The following is a 17,109-nucleotide window of genomic DNA, read 5'->3' as shown; positions in this document are numbered from 1 at the left end:
CAATCCTGCTTTCGTGAAGAAGTGCGTTACCGGCTGGTGGTCGCCAGTGAGGCCGCACTTCATATTTACTTTTGAAATCTTTTTAACGATCCCGTTATCAAGCGTTTTACGTAAAAATTTGATTGCACACGGTCCGGCATCTGCATTCCAATTGAAATAATATGTTTATACACTCTTACGGCAGTAAGTACAGTTTATACACACGCCCTGTAGTGGACGTAGTTAGGCGGACATCTGAGTATAATATTTTGCATTATCTCTCTGTGCGTTCAGAAAAACAATCTTATGACATTTGTCTTGATTTTTTTATATACTACCATTTCAGGTTCCATTCCCTCGGTTTAGTCGGTGCCGTTGGCGGTGCTGTAATAGGCGCACTGTCGGCGCAGTCACTTGGGCGCTGCCGCACCATGGCAGTCAGCGTCGTTGGGATCCTCTGCACTTGGCTGTGCGTCGGCTGCGCGCAGGAGGTGTGGTATCTCTACACGGGACGCTTCATCAACGGTTTCTTCGCCGGCATGTTATCTCTTGTGGTGCCGGCCCAGATTTCGGAGCTTGCCGACCCGAGAAACCGAGGCCTACAAGTATGCTCTCGCGATTATCGTCATTAGGCAGCTGTTCGGAAGGCTATATGTATTGTCAGTCTATGAAGAGAGGATAGGCCAAGGGTAAAGAGTGTTTGTGCGTTAACTGCTGCAAAAAATTCATAGTTAGGCAACATTTATCTCAGTGCGACACTGAAGTCTCAGTAGTTGTAGTTTGGCTGCAATTCTGTGCACACGTATTGGACAAGGAAAGGAAACTTAGAAGTATACCGTACACAAATACGGAATTTACGAATGCAAGCACCACCGTTAAAGTTGAAGCAAGATAAAAAAAATGTGCTAGAGCACTGGCAAAACCTAAAGATTTTTCAAGAGAGCGCTTCCATATCGAAAGGGATTGCCGTCAACAGGTTATTGCTTCTCCACATATATAATTCTGTCTACTTGAGTAACTACCCTGAAATTCAGTTGAACCACAAGAAATCCACAGGTGGAAATGCCCGTAAAAAACAACTATTGGCACCCATGCACGCAATACGAAAACCTGTCTTAAGTTGAAATACGGGTGCTATATTAGGATTGCGTGTTGCGATTTGCTCAAATTTTATTATTTAAAACGCAACATACCTTATGCTTCCGGGTAAATTCCTTGAATGGTACTGAATTCGCATAAGTACGCCACAACAGATTGTGGCATGAATATGGGGCTTCGAGAAATACAGGAGTCGGTATGGTCTTTTCGTGCTCCTGTTTATCATTAATTTTACTCTGGCTCATGTCCTAATGGAGCTGTCACTAATCTCTCTCATCTTAAGGTTCCCCATAGGTGCTGTCTACATGTAGAAAAGCTGCAATCTGGAAGTCTACCTGTAAATAAAACGATATTGCACTCATTTCATTTTCAGCAGTCGTTTTTTGTAGGATTACTAGCAATATATTGCATAGCACTGCTTAGAACCAAAGTTCTTTGGCGGTGGCTGTATTGTAAGGATAAAGAATTACCAAGGTGAAAGTCTCAGATGCCCCTTCTATTGCGACATCGGTATATGGCGTCATCAAGAATTCACGGATCCCAAAACCTTGAGATGTCACAATAATGTCCATATGACGTAACAAAACGTAAGGGCATTATATTATATAATTACATGGCATCATCGCTCGGTAATAGCGGGACGATCACGGCAGCAATGCAAAACCAGATGAGATGCAGATCACTTGCAATGCCTTTGGTTTTGCAGGCAACACCAAATTAAGCTAGATACAAAAAGGTTTCAGAGAGAAGCTGGGGAGTATCACTACACCGAGTGAGAAAAAAGCCGGATTTATACCGCTTTGAAGCCGTGTTCATCGAAGTCGTGAGAGAGCACGTGAACTACTTATGTATGGTAGGTGGAGCGTTGCATATTAGATGTTTATTTTATTACCTTACTTATTATTATTCATTGTCGCAGCAGAATGACCAGGGCGTGTTTCAAAAATGTCGTTTTAGTTACTTAAAGTTTGTATTGCAGTATACGTCACTATATTCAACGTTGACAAGCAGTGTTACTGTAGCCAGGCAGAGCCAAGCATATACACCTGGCCTTTTCGTAGATACTCGGTTATTCGCCCATATATTCGTGGTTGAGAGTTCAACAAAATATTGTGTGCACAAGTAAAGACACTGTGAAAAAAAAATAGTTCAAAGCAAAGCAAAACAGATTACAGAATTTCCACGTATTCCGCACCCTCAATGTTTGTTTTGACATAGGTCAGTGACGGTTTTTTTTTTGACAAAGTGTACATTCCTGCGTAGTAAATAAAAGAAATAATCTTCGGAACCCCCCTTCTCCCCAATTCGCTGTAACACGCACTGCTACTTTAAACTCTTTGCTGTCAACCCTACAAAGCATGTTTCTTACTTTAACTTGTGTAGAAGAGATATGCAACCGGGCAATAGATGCACTTTCTCTACTATATAAATGGGTTATAATCGTGAAGTTGACTCTTTTACAGCGAAAGCTATTATAAGATCAAAACTCGGGTTACAAGCCACCATAGATGTCCGCCGCCACCACCAGTGTCCATAACAACTTCGCATGCAATTAGAAAAAAAAACTTGTACCAATTGCATAGTGGAGCTCAACCCCGGATCCACTGGGTGCCAGCCCAGTATTATAATACTGAGTCACGCTGGTGCTTGGAATCTGTTGGGAAACTTGCCTCAGGCTGGCTTGATAATGGGAAAACAATCGAGTTAATATCACTTATGAAGCGTTTCAAAAAAGCGAAACAACTAGCAGTCGTCGCACAAATGGAATAGCGTAACGAGTTGGTCGTCGAATGCTCCGATTCATTACAAAAACTTCTTCTTGTTCACCCATGAACTGTGGCGGATACCCACTTCAGGCATGATTCCTCACCGTCGTCAGCCACTGCATGAACAGTTGGCACAAATTTCCTTGCAGGTGTTTAGCGGATACCAGAATCGTCAGAAAAATTACAAAAAATAGCACAGCGACTACTGTCCTACTACGCATTTTTTTATTAATGCCATGGTGGGTATCAAGCAAGTGCCCTCCTAGTGGTTGTCAAATGAGCCCTTAGAAAAGGCCCTGAAAGGTTGCTCTTCTAGCATTCGCTGTGACTGTGCTGCTCCTTCCGCGCAGGCCTAGCGTTTTCGGACGTTAACGTTATGAAGAGAATGACGGCAAGACGTTAAGATTTAGAGATACATGGTTTGGTATTAATGGCGCCTAAAATAATAGCTGCAAAACAGCACAATATGTGCACCACCTAATGCATCAACTCTATCACAAAATATATTATTTTGAATTAGCACAAATAGGAGCCTGTAATTGCGATACTGATGAATATGCCTGTTTCATCAATAGAAACATGCGCAACAACTGACAATGATTCAAACGAGAACAGCAGTTCAACGCCTTCTGGCGTTTGTGATTCCATGCGTCCGCTTGCTCGTTAAATCATGTAGGGAACTTCCAGTGCATAGTAGGAAACAACTAAACAGTAACAAAGTAAATGCAAGAGTGCAGAGGGCGGCCTTTTCATTGTCTTCTTGCCCTCAGACCACCTTCGCTTATTTTTATGCTTCCATTATGTGTTTTCTTTGAGTTAAAATATTTCTAGTGCAATCCGCCACCAACTGAGGCCTAGCGACGCGCAAGTGCAGCTTAGGCGTTTCATGTAACGAAGAGCTCTTCACAAATGGGAGAATCCCAGACAACTGCGTTGCACCTACTGACTACCGAGTGCATGCGACAAATTATGTTGACCAACAAACAATTTTTTTTAAATTAACCAAGATTCAATTGTGAATTATCAGAGGCGCATGTACCGTGCAATGTCAGAGCGCCTCAAACAAAACCTATGGTAAAAGTGGTCGGAGCCCTACACTGCGGCACCGCTTATATTCATATCATAATATTTGGGCGGAAAACGCCAGATAATACAAGCAGTTGGCTGACGGTGTTTGAAGAGAGTTGAAATATACGAGTTGCTTGGCTGATCATTCTTATTTCGTGCTTTAAAAGTGTGCGAAATATGCGAGGAGTATCTAATCTTCATCGAATTTAATCCTTCGTTGTTTGCGCAGGGTGCCCGGCATTTTATAGGCATGCTCATTGGCTCGATATACGTGACACTCCTGGGACGCTATGTCACGTGGTCCATGTTGGCGTTCACGTGCCTCTTACCAGTGGCGGTACTGGTTCCTCTGTCCTGGTTCCTTGTCGAATCGCCACGCTGGCTTCTGCAGGTACGAAAGCTACAGGGAGCTGTACAGTCTACATATTCGATGTAAAGAAATTCCATAGAGAATTTCTTCAGTCTGCGCACAGCTAGCAGTCGCTTTAAATGACAATATATTGAGTACGTTTACACGATTACACAATTTGCCTAAACGTAAATAGCGTACACGCCAGAGGTTCTTTTTTGTCTCTATAGAGTTCTTTATTATAGTCACAGTGTCAGTCCTCGCGTCTGGTTTAGGCAAATACGTCTGCTGCATGAAGGCGAACACACAGCTTGAAAGCACAGCTTGTCTTTGGCGTGTAAGTGGGAAAAGAAACACCAGTGTTTACTGAATAAATAGAGTGCTAATCCTAATATTTCAAAGTATCAGGGTGAGAACCTAGAACACGCGTCAAGCAATTTGGCAAGTTTGAATTCAACTAAAAAACTTAAAGCGTCATTGTCTGATCATGTACAAACGACCACCAAAGATATTATTTTAATCCTCTGCTAAACATCATTCAATGGTTTTAGCTGTGCAGTATATTTCTTGCTTAGGTAGAAAGCTGGTAGGGAGAAGCATTCGATTCGCGGTCATCAAGTGCCTTTTTTTACTTGAGTTGGCAACGCCATATATCACAAATACGGTAATGTTCACAACAAGAACACCCTAAGTTAAAAATAACATGTGTCGGAGTTGAAACATATCAAAGCGATGTTTTCTGTATCCGTGAAGTCTTGTTCTACTAGCTATGGTTTACACATATAGTACTAATCAAGACAGGGGATGGGGGTGCAGAAGAATTCACGCTGCTCGACAAAAAGCCTTGCTATCTGGTAAACGGGCTTCAATGAGCGATGAAACTAATTTCGCAGATTGGCCAGCGTGAAAGAGCTATGGAAATGCAGCGAAACCTGCGCAAGGAACCAGTGGAGGCCAACGCAGAGTTCAAGCTTATGGAGAAGGCATTTTCTGGAACCCCTATGCCTTCGCTACACTACTGGCTATCCACGCACATCATGTTCACGCAACAGTTCTGTGGAGCCAATATGGCAGCAACGTGCGCAAGTGTGCTGATGAGTCCAGCAGGAGTCTATGCAGACAGGGAAGATACCGATCTGGCCATACTTATTACTCAGGTGATGTTCGTTTCCTGCATGGGACTTCCCCTGTACTGCACATATTCAGAGGTATGAGTTAGTTGAAAAGACCTGCTATTGGCACCCCCACCACCACTCCACACAGACAGACAGACAGACAGACAGACAGACAGACAGACAGACAGACAGACAGACAGACAGATGGGCGGACGAATGGACGGACGGATGGACGAATAGATGCATAGATGGACAGACGGATAGATGGATGGATGGATGGATGGATGGATAGATAGATAGATAGATAGATAGACAGATAGATAGATAGATAGATAGATAGATAGATAGATAGATAGACAGATAGATAGATAGATAGATAGATAGATAGATAGATAGATAGATAGATAGATAGACAGACAGACAGACAGACAGACAGACAGACAGATAGACAGATAAATAGATAGATAGATAGATAGATAGATAGATAGATAGATAGATAGATAGATAGATAGATAGATAGATAGATAGATAGATAGATAGATAGATAGATAGATAGATAGATAGATAGATAGATAGATAGATAGATAGATAGATATGGTGACGAAATAGTCAATGCTGCCACGAGAGCCAGCCCGAGTTTATACTTTGCCGTCGACTGGTGTTTAAGGGTAACTCTGGATCTAAAACTCAGCAGGTTGTGATATCTTCTCATGTCATGCAGTGGGGCTTTTGCTTTCATTACTGACGTAACAAAGGTGGCGCAACTTCAATTACTGCGAGTACCATTATCACTACCACTCATTAGAAAGTATTAGAGTCCAATAACAATCTATTCAGGATATAGAATAATGCACAAAATAATGAACAGGGGGAGCACTTACCAATGTCTTTGCATCAAGTCAATTGAACATAGCTTGCAATAGTATTTACGGTCTGTAACGTAGTTTTAACCGACAAGTTAAGCAAGAAGTGCTACTGAATTTGCGACAGATGCTAGACTATGGTGCCAATTTCAGTAATGTATGAAGTCAGTCAAAGTGAAAGACCTTTTTTCACCTACAGGTGGCTGTGGCTCTCGCTGCTCTTCCTCTGGTAGACACGGTGGGTCGCCTGCGGTTGCTGGTGGTCTCTGCTAACGTATGCGTCGCAAGCATGATATCGTTGGGCAGCATGTACCCGAACATGCTAATTGACGCTGCCAGTGAGACCACTACCAGCACGCTATCTACAACAGCGAATGCCACCGACCTCGATGTGGGCGTGACCATCGTTCCTGGGAGCCGGCTGGGACTCGTCTTCTTGATCGTCTTTTTCTTCGGATATGCACTCGGTATTGGATCTGTCACCTGGATACAGGTAATATAAAATGCTTAGTTTTCCTCATCATTATCATACTAATCAACAGCAGTGACAGCCTGACTACGTCATATGCAGGGAAAAGGCCTCCATGTTCGGCGAAGCAGCCCACTCATATACTTTGTGCTGTTCGATATACCTGCAAACTTTTACATCTCCTCAAACTCCTAATATTGTCTCCCTTTAGCGTGTTCACCTTTTCTTGGAATCCACTCAGTTGCCCTTAACGACCAGCGGTTATTCTGCTTTAGCGCCACATGCCCGCCGCATATCGATTTGTTGTCCTTGATTGTAACTATTACATCCTTAGCCCCGTTTTTTTTTCTCTGACCTACTCTGCTCCTTCATGCCTATTAAGATTTCATCTATGACATTCCTTTCTATCGCTCACTGTATCAGTCAATTTAGGTTAAACCCAGTTTTTAAGCATCCAGGTTTGTGCTGCGTAAGTAAGTACAGACAAGATACAGTTTTTATGCACCTTCCTCTTCAGGCATAGTGGTAGAGTACCCGTGATGATTTTAAAATGCCGGCCGATTTAATGCTTTAAGCAAGAAAAACCGCATGCTTAAAAAGAGCTTCATAAATTTAATAACCCAGAACAGCACCTAGTAAATACCTCCCTACGAATCATGCTTAAAACACCTCTGGAACAAATTGAGGAGGCGGCAACGCCCTTGCCCCCTAAACGTAAATCGGAAACTTCGGATAGTGAGGACAGACCTACATACTCTACCACCAGTAATACCACATTTATTGACCTGATGAAATCAGTTAGAGAATTCAGTGCATAGATTCCCACAACGTCTTGCCTCATGCATACCCTCACCGATTGTGTAGACACGCTTACTCAATTATTAAAACAGCAAAATAAACACTTTAGCCAAAGAATGATGGCAGTGGAGTTGTGGACATCCCCTTAGCCATTGAATGGAATGGCACCTGAAACTCAGCCATCGCAACCCTTTTCGCCACCCACCAGTTTGATTCAGACGGCAACATTTATACCCCCCCCCCTCCTCACCACGGCTAAGCAGCCTACGTACCACGTCTGGCGGTGGGATTGTCGAAACTACGCGAATAATAAAGCTATTTTAACCCAGTACACTCGTGTTAAGAACAAGCCGGTTATTATCAATCTACAGGAGTCGCGTGGTTTCACCAAATTAGCAGGGTACCACGTAATTGGCGGTGCCACTGGAGATACTGTCACACATGTCCCGTTTATTAGGGAAGGCGATCGCCGGGCTAATTCCAAGGGCCGAAGTATCGGCCCCCCGAACTGCACCACGAAAGCGTGGACAATTTAGAAGTGGTCCTTTTTGGCGCGCCAGCGGACGCCGGCTGTGGCCCCAAAGAACAAGTCAGAGCCGAGAGTTGATAAACAAACAAAATTATATTCTCAACAATGGCAGATCGAAAACCAAACACAAAAATGCACACTCCACAATAGTTATATACAATACGTCACCAATCAAACAACGTATTACACAGTACAATCAGCCACACTCAAAACAACGGACACAGACAGCGATACACTCAACAATGCAGTCGCATGCATTGAACAACCAAGACACTTAAAGACTAAAGAGATAGAAAACCTATCCAGTCCAAAGTTCTTGGAACAAAAGTCTAGATGATACTCTTCCGAGAATCACTCACTCAAAGTCCAGCGTTGTTGTCGTTCCGCGCCCTCGAAGTTTCTCTTCCAGGAAACCTCGCCGAAGTTTCTCTTCCAGGAAACCTCCCGTCTTCAATAGGCCACTTTCCAAGCTTCAAACTTCTTCGCCGGAACACGTCGGCTTCAGACACGCAGCTGTCGCCACGCGTCTTCGCTCGATAGCGGTAAACACACACTCTTGCCTGTAGCTCGAGTCGTCACCCCTAAGGGGGAAATCCTGTTCATCTCCTGCTTTGTCTCGACGGACAAAACCTTAGCCGACTACACGGCGGAATCCCTACGCGCTCTGGCGCTCACTTCCGTCTTTTCCTGCTCTCTGGTCTCGGCCGCTCGATTAAATACCTTCCGCGCCAATTTCTAGAAAGTTCTCGTCCTTTCGTCGGCGCGATACGCAGCGAAGGCTGGGGAGAGGCGCGAGACTGTACGGGGGCCGTCCCCGACAGATGAGTCAACCCGGCATACACGCCCCGTTCCTTCTGGAAAAATCAAGTGCTTGCTCGGCCGCCGTTGTGGGGTGAGGAGGTTCGTCGGCGAAGCCACGCTTCTGCGGGGAGAGCACGCGCCCTGGGAGCCTTGGATGTTTGTTTTCCTTTTTTTTTCTTTTGACCTCGCGGCGTTTCTCCCGCACGTTATCGCAAGAATTCGGCGGCGCGCCCATTTTTAGCGCTCGTTCTGTGACACTGCCCCCTACTTTAAGAATATTATCTCATAATATTCAAAACCACACAAACGAGCGCGAAAAGTCACCACACACTCTGAAGACTGTAACACAAACCGTCGCTCATGACACTCCACATTCACAATATATCACTCAATACAATTGGACATTACAATTCAATCTCACACACATGAAATATAATCTCAGGTACATGACTACAACACTTCATCACACATTCCAAACAATACAAACGTACTAAGTTCTGTGTTTACAACAATTATACAACACTATACATCACATAATCGCACAGAACACTTTGACTCGCTCGACATACTTGAGACACAGGATAACAAGAACATTAACAAAACATATGTCACTCAGCCCTGCCAGACACATTCCGATTCTACCTCAGCACCTATCCTGTGCATTTCGAGCAGCGCTTGCGCCCTTTCTTGCGGTGCTCTCTCGATCTCTTCCTGTTGTTCTTTGTTCTTTTTCGGCGAGCCCTTCCCAATGACGGTATCTGAAGCGGCGTCTCAGCCATCGTTGTCACTTCCGACACCGTTAACGGGTCATAACATTCAGCGGGTCCTGTCTGTTTATTTACCAGCTTGATCATGTCTCTACATTTTGCCCGGCTGGCCAACTCCGTCTACTTTGCACTGTCGGTCGGTTGAGATCGTGCCGACGTAAGTCCAGTAGCCCGGCCCTTGAACTCGTTCAACACGATCATCTTATCATTCATAGTCCCTTGCACCGCGGCTTCTCCTTGGGCTCGAGTGGGATCCGTCACGGGTTGCTCCTTCACTGTATCTCGCGGTCGTTGGGTTGGCGAGGGCTCTATCTTAAGGTCTTCTCCCAAACATTCCGGATCATTCGGTCCTCGCGCCCCGTCGATGTTCCGATGACAAGGTCGTAAAGGGGGGTCGTCATACATAGAGCCGTAACCTTCCCGCTGAAGTATGGGGTTTCAACCTCAATCTCTGCTTCGGGAAGTATCCGAACTGTACGGTCAATTAAGCAAACCGGTTTCGTTTTGCCGGTTAACTCGCTTTCCCCTACCAAGTTTCTTCGTACGATAACAGTGGAGCTGCCGGTATCTCTTAACACCGTAATCTTTTTGCCCGCAACTTTTCCAGGCAGCGTTGGCATTTCTTTCGTAACACCGAATGGCTGTTTTGACATTACAGCACCCACAATAGGAATTTTCTCCCCATTCTTCAACTCTACGAATCCATCGGCGATGGCATTATTATCAGATTTCGGTGCCACTTGCACACAAGATACCTGGTGAGTTTGACTCACTCCGTTCCGACAAGCGTCTGCTTTGTGCCCAGTCTGACCACACTTGAAACATTTTACTGCCGTAGGGCTCGTAAAGACGGTTCGACAGTTTTTCGCGCGATGACCCACTCGGTTGCACAGGAAACATCGCGGAAGCTCTCTGGAGCACGCTTCTTTTCTTTGGGAGCTAATTTCTTCGAATCATCGGGACAATCCTTCTTGACCTTGGCCAAATTAGTTTCACCTTGCGCTTCCAAGAATTGATCAGCCAATTCAAGCATTCCTTCAAGTGACTCAGCCTTCCTCTCTTTCAAGTACAGCGACAGGCTTGGGTGGCAACTAGTAAGAAATTGTTCTCTAATTAGGAGCTCTTTAAGTTCATCGTACTCCTGCGCTGTCCCTGAAAGTTCAATCCATCTGTCGAAATAATGGCTAAGTCGGGCGGCGTACTGTGTAGCCGTCTCACCATCAGCTGGCTTTCCTGTCCGAAATCTGTCCCGGAATCCTTCCACTGTAAATATAAATCGCTTCAGCAAAGCAGCTTTCACTTTTGCATAGTTGGCTGCATCGGTCGGCGTCAGCCTACCGTACACACTGAGCGCTTCACCACTCAAGCAGGTACTTAAAGCAGTTGCCCATTGATGTTCCGGCCAATTCTGGCTCTTCGCAATCGTCTCGAATCGGTGAAGGTACGCGTCAAGGTCGTCCTTCCTTTCATCAAACGCCACGAGCAGCTTGCTTGGGTTCAAGCGGAAGCCATGATCTTCCCGTTCGCTGCTTTCAACTCTAGATTGGACGGGAGTTTCACTTCGCTGTTGCAACCGGAGCCGCTCGAGTTCCATCTCGGGCTTCCGCTGCCGTTCCCTTTCCTCTCTTTCTTCTTTCAGCTGTCGCTCCTTTGCCTCTCTTTCTTCTCTCGCCCTCTCAGCAGCCAGCTTTTTTCTCTCCAGCTTCAACTTCAATTGCTGCTCTCTTTCTTCCTTCAGCTGTCGCTCTTTTGCCTCTCTTTCTTCTCTCACCATTTCAGCGGCCAGCCTTTCTCACTCCAACTCAGCTGCTTTTTCTTCCTTGGCCCTCTCAGCTGCCAATCTCTCTCTCTCTTCAGCTCAGCTTCTTTTTCCGCTTTGGCTCTTTCGACTGCCAGCCTTTCTTTTTCCAGCTCAGCTGCCTTTTCTTCTTTGGCCCTCTCTTTTCCTTCTTTTTTTTTCTGGGTGACCCACTTCCGTAGCTCGGCGCCAGAAAGACCTATCTTCTCACCAAGAGCGACTAACTTTTCGAGATCCATTGTGTCTCGCAAATAAAACCTTGCCGCGTGCAAAAAGTATCTGCCTAAATCAGTCTATCGGAACACTCCCCTGCACTCGTTAACGAGAACACTGAACAACACACAAAATCGTTCCGATAGCACTATCAACAACTCGAGGCTCTTTCTCACTACTTTGGACACACGGTGCACTAAATGGTCCTGTCGCGGACGCCAGATTAATTGTCACACATGTCCCGTTTATTAAGGAAGGCGATCGCCGGGCTAATTCCAAGGGCCGAAGTATCGGCCCCCCGAACTGCACCACGAAAGCGTGGACAATTTAGAAGTGGTCCTTTTTGGCGCGCCAGCGGACGCCGGCTGTGGCCCCAAAGAACAAGTCAGAGCCGAGAGTTGATAAACAAACAAAATTATATTCTCAACAATGGCAGATCGAAAACCATACACAAAAATGCACACTCCGCAATAGTTACCAATCAAACAACGTACTACACAGTACAATCAGCCACACTCAAAACAACGGACACAGACAGCGATACGCTCCACAATGCAGTCGCATGCATTGAACAACCAAGACACTTAAAGACTAAAGAGATAGAAAACCTATCCAGTCCAAAGTTCTTGGAACAAAAGTCTGGATGATACTCTTCCGAGAATCACTCACTCAAAGTCCAGCGTTGTTGTCGTTCCGCGCCCTCGAAGTTTCTCTTCCAGGAAACCTCGCCGAAGTTTCTCTTCCAGAAAACCTCCCGTCTTCAATAGGCCACTCTCCAAGCTTCAAACTTCTTCGCCAGAACACGTCGGCTTCACACACGCAGCTGTCGCCACGCGTCTTCGCTCGATAGCGGTAAACACACACTCTTGCCTGTAGCTCGAGTCGTCACCCCTCAGGTGGAAATCCTCTTCATCTCCTGCTTTGTCTCGACAGACAAAACGTTCGCCGACTACACGGCGGAATCCCTACGCGCTCTGGCGCTCACTTCCGTCTTCTCCTGCTCTCTCGTCTCGGCCGCTCCATTAAATACCTTCCGCGCCACATTCTAGAAAGTTCTCGTCCTTTCGTCGGCGCGATACGCAGCGAAGGCTGGGGAGAGGCGCGAGACTGTACGGGGGCCGTCTCCGACAGATGAGTCAACCCGGCATACACGCCCCGTTCCATCTGGAAAAATCGAGTGCTTGCTCGGCCGCCGTTGTGGTGTGAGGATGTTCGTCGGCGAAGCCACGCTTCTGCGGGGAGAGCACGCGCACGGGGAGCCTTGAATGTTTGTTTTGCTTTTTTTTTCTTTTGACCTCGCGGCGTTTCTCCCGCCCGTTATCGCAAGAATTTGGCGGCGCGCCCATTTTTAGCGCTCGTTCTGTGACAGATACTACCACCCTTACAGCCCTAGTCCACAAAGATCACAGTGTTATACAACATGATACACACAGCCGTATACGTATACGCACCGATATTCTGCAAGCCAAATTCGGTATAATACCAAATTCTTCATAGTTAAATGACACATCCAAACATGATAATCGCGACACTCATGTCATCAACAATATGACTACATGTCACACTGATAATGCGCTCGCGGCCGTTTCGCTAGCTTCACATATGCCAAATTTAGTATTACGTGACGCCAACGGATGATGAAGGTATGTGACTGGTGCAACCATGATAATTATGAGATGCGTGTCATTTGTGAACATACTACATGCCACAGTCAAGGTGCCAATACATTTCGACTTGACGCAGTGCGCGTGCTCGCTGGTGTTCATTTCGTCGCGTCACGCCATCGTTGCCACGCCAGGCGCCGGTCCCGCTTTATAGTCGCAGGCGCGTGCCGGGCTGCGTTGCTTTGACTTATGCGCGTTTCAGCGCGTCCGGCGTCTCTCCGTCACGAAAAGAGGGAGAAGCAGTGTTGTCAAGGGATTATACCATATTCACTCATACCAAATTCGGTATTACGGGACGTGAACAGATGACGAATGTAGGATAGTGGCACACTTGCCAGCTATCAACACTGTTGACGAACGCGATAGCTACACGTCTGCCATTTATGAGCGTTAGGCATTTGACTCATGGCAGTGGCCAGTTTGGCATAAATGGGCAGGTGGTTAACGTGCCGATTGACATGGCCAACACTGTGCCGTGTCAGCCGCAGGACGTTCCCAAAAACGATGCATTCAACGTACACATTCGCCAGCTCATCAACAAGACTTCCTACCACCGTAGTCTCCAAAAAGCGTGATGTGCACCTCCGAGCAAGCTTTCCTAACCCCGATCAATTTGTGAAAATCGCGGTGATTTCGTTCAACACTCTTTGTGTAACTGCTAAAAGCACACTTATCCCCTATGTCATGAATAACAATATTATTCCTGTAAATATTCAGATTCTCAAATAGAATTCTTCGTACCATGCCATGGGAAGGCATTTACTCTTTCATTCTTCGGCAAAGCGTTATACCCTTTGCACACTTGCAAAGAATTTCGTGCAATATTTTGATGCTGCGGCTGCCTACCATCAAGAAATATGGCTATAACGTTTTTAATGGAGGTTTGAGCATTCGACGTCCCACTTGTTGCGCCGTTTGCACTGTGTGACGTCTTGTTTTATATGCGAAGCATTTCTTATCAAACTTCAGCGACTTTGAGCATATCTATCTATCTATCTATCTATCTATCTATTTATTCATCGATCTATCTAGTCGCCTACGACTTTTAGTTCTCCTGGCCGTTTTGATAATGGTATCGATACCAAACTTGGTATGGCATAACATGACTGTGTTATGAATATAATTGCATAGTCATAACGTTAAATGACATGTATGCCATGAATCTAATGAAATATATTTCATGGCCCTGGCGCTGTTGCGGTGGTTTTGTTCCCTAGGCATGTTGCAAAAGTGGTATGGTATGGCATGATTGCATGGCAAACACAAGCGACAGGGCCTAACATGAAACTTATGACATGTATGTCATGTAACAACATGACTACATGCTGCGCTCATAATGCGTTCGCGGCCGCTTCGCTTGCTTCACATGTACCAAACTAGGTATTGCGCAACGCGCACGGACGACATAGGTAAATGACACATACAAGGATGATAATCGTGATATTCGTGTCAAGTAACATCATGACTATATGCCACACTAACGATGCGCTCGTGGCCCTTTCGCTAGCTTCACATATGCCAAATTTAGTATTATGTGACGCCAATGGATGACGAAGGTATGTGACTGGCGCAAGCATGGTAATCATGAGATGCGTGTCATGTGAGGACATGACTACATGCCACAATGAAGGCGCCGATACATTTCGACGTGACGTGGTGCGCGTGCTCGCCGGCGTTCATTTCGTCGCGTCACGCTGGCGTTGCCACACTGCAGGCTCCAGTGCTGCCATATACTCGCAGGCGCGCGCCACGCTGCGTTGCTTTGACGCATGCGCGTTTCAGCGCGTCCGGTGTCCCTCCGTCACGAACAGAGGGAGAGGCAGTGCTGTCTGGGTAACGCGTCGGCGCGAAATGCAGCATGTCGCCTTTCACGCCGGTTGCCGTCGGGCCGCGTTGACGGACGCTGGTTGCGCATGGCGTCTTTGCAAACGTAGCGTCGTCGTGCCCAGCCTACGCGCGCATCAACGCTACATTGGAGTATATTGGGCTCCTCATAATGTGTTCGCGGCCGTTTTCCTAGCTTCACATATACTGAATTTGGTGTTACGTGACGTCAATGAATGGTAAAGTATAAAACATAATAATCCTGTCCCGCGTGTCATGTAAGAACATGACAACACACATCGCTTATAGCAAGCTCGCGGCCGTTTCGCTACCTCTACATATACTAAACTTGTTACCACGTGACGTGAACAGACGACGAAGGTAAACCAGACAACCAAACTTGATATTCATAACACGGCATAACACGGCAGTCACGTACGGCATGATTCACCTCCGCCTCGTAACGTTTTGCTGATTTTAAAGTGACATATCAACATTTCTCATTCGTGCTTTGCATATCATCAATTCCGACTGTATACGTGGGATCTGCTAGTTTTTTAATCTTTCTTAAGGACCTTCCACGCAAACATCTGGTCTGTCTGTCTGTGCTTGTGTCTGTTTGTACATGTGTCTGTACATGCTTAACGGTACCGTGTACTCTGAACGCACTAACCCATACCCCAAACGGCTGACCCCATCCGCAGCACCCTCCAATGTTGCTCAAGATTCAGCGTTTATACTTGTGCAATTGTCAATTGAAAAGCAATTATTGCGCATATCTGAGGCACCATAACAACACGTATATATTCTGTATGTGAGTCTTTTACTAAAAAAGGAATACAAAGTTAATTCTAAGGACCGTCGCGTCTATCACGCTGCGCTGACCATGCAACGCTTGCACGAAAAGCGCGAGTTGGTTGGTTGGTTGCGAAACTTTATTGAGGTCCTGCAAGGCGCGCGTCAGCGCGCAGCGGGTGAATCCCACGTCGGGACCGTTAGGCCAAGCCTATCGGCCGCTCCGCGGGCCTTCTGGACGGCCCAAAGTTGGTCGGCCAGGAGGGAGCTGCGTAGGGCCGCCTCCCACCTGACCGATGTAGTGTCTGGGTTAGTGTACATTGCCTTGCACTCCCAGAGCATGTGCGCCAGCGTAGATACATCCCCACATGCGGGGCAAGCGTCATTGGGACACACGTCAGGATAAATAGCGTGAAGGGATCTCAGGTTAGGGTACGTGTCGGTTTGCAGTAGTCTGAGTGTAAGGGCCTGTGGCCTATTAAGATTTGGATGAGGGAGTGGATATAGTCTCCACGCGAGGTAAAAATATTTTGTTATTTCGTTGTACGTGGCAGGCGCGTCCCTGTTTTCCGCAACCCCGTTGGCCCCGAATCGTTGCCCGGAACCCACGCGGTCGGTTAGTGCGCGCGCGGCCTCGTGGGCAGACTCGTTGAGTTTGGGGGGAGCGCCTTGGACCTGTCCAACATGTACAGGAAACCAAATCAGTACGTGGTGCTTGATGCCGTCGCGGCCACCACTTTGGAGCACACGCAGGGCTTTTTTGGAGATTACACCGCGCTCGAAAGCGCGAACAGCTGACCTAGAGTCACTATAGATGACCTCCCTTTCACCTTCCAGGATGGCCAGGGCGATGGCCACTTGCTCGGCAATCGTCGGATCGTCAGTGTGAACCGATGCGCAGTTGGTGATTTGTTGTTTGGAGTCGACGACGACTGCGGAGAAGGCGCGGCTCCCACGGTACGCTGCCGCGTCGACAAAGCTGACGCCGTACTCCTCACTGTGAATCTGCTTGAGAAGAGTGGCAGCTCTAGCCCGTCGCCTACCACGATTGTGCTCGGGGTGGACATTCCTCGGTGTTGGTGCCACGGTGATGAGGTCACGAATCTCACGGGGCACCTGTCTCATCTTCTCGTCCACTTCAGCCGGAGAGTGACCGACCTCTCGGAGTATATGTCTGCCGGTCTGGGAGCTCGAAAGGCGCGCGAGCTGGGCC

General features: G+C 46.7%; 1 protein-coding gene across 1 annotated transcript in view; it reads left to right on the top strand.

Annotated features, from left to right (window-relative positions):
• Nucleotides 1–331: 331 nt before the first annotated feature.
• LOC142803038 (facilitated trehalose transporter Tret1-like) overlaps nucleotides 332–17,109 on the top strand; it is a 36,352-nt gene continuing 19,574 nt past the window's right edge. Inside the window, exons 1-4 of the mRNA XM_075888141.1 lie at nucleotides 332–584; nucleotides 4,141–4,302; nucleotides 5,154–5,417; nucleotides 6,438–6,731. Coding sequence (XP_075744256.1) covers nucleotides 411–584; nucleotides 4,141–4,302; nucleotides 5,154–5,417; nucleotides 6,438–6,731 — 894 coding nt within the window. The 5' untranslated portion in view covers nucleotides 332–410. The remainder of the gene's footprint in view (nucleotides 585–4,140; nucleotides 4,303–5,153; nucleotides 5,418–6,437; nucleotides 6,732–17,109) is intronic.

This window comes from Rhipicephalus microplus, chromosome 3 (genome assembly GCF_043290135.1).
Source record: "Rhipicephalus microplus isolate Deutch F79 chromosome 3, USDA_Rmic, whole genome shotgun sequence".
In the NCBI taxonomy this organism is placed as follows: Eukaryota; Metazoa; Arthropoda; class Arachnida; order Ixodida; family Ixodidae; genus Rhipicephalus; species Rhipicephalus microplus.
The sequence above is the reverse complement of the archived record's forward strand: the minus strand, read 5'-3'. Positions and strand labels throughout refer to the sequence as shown.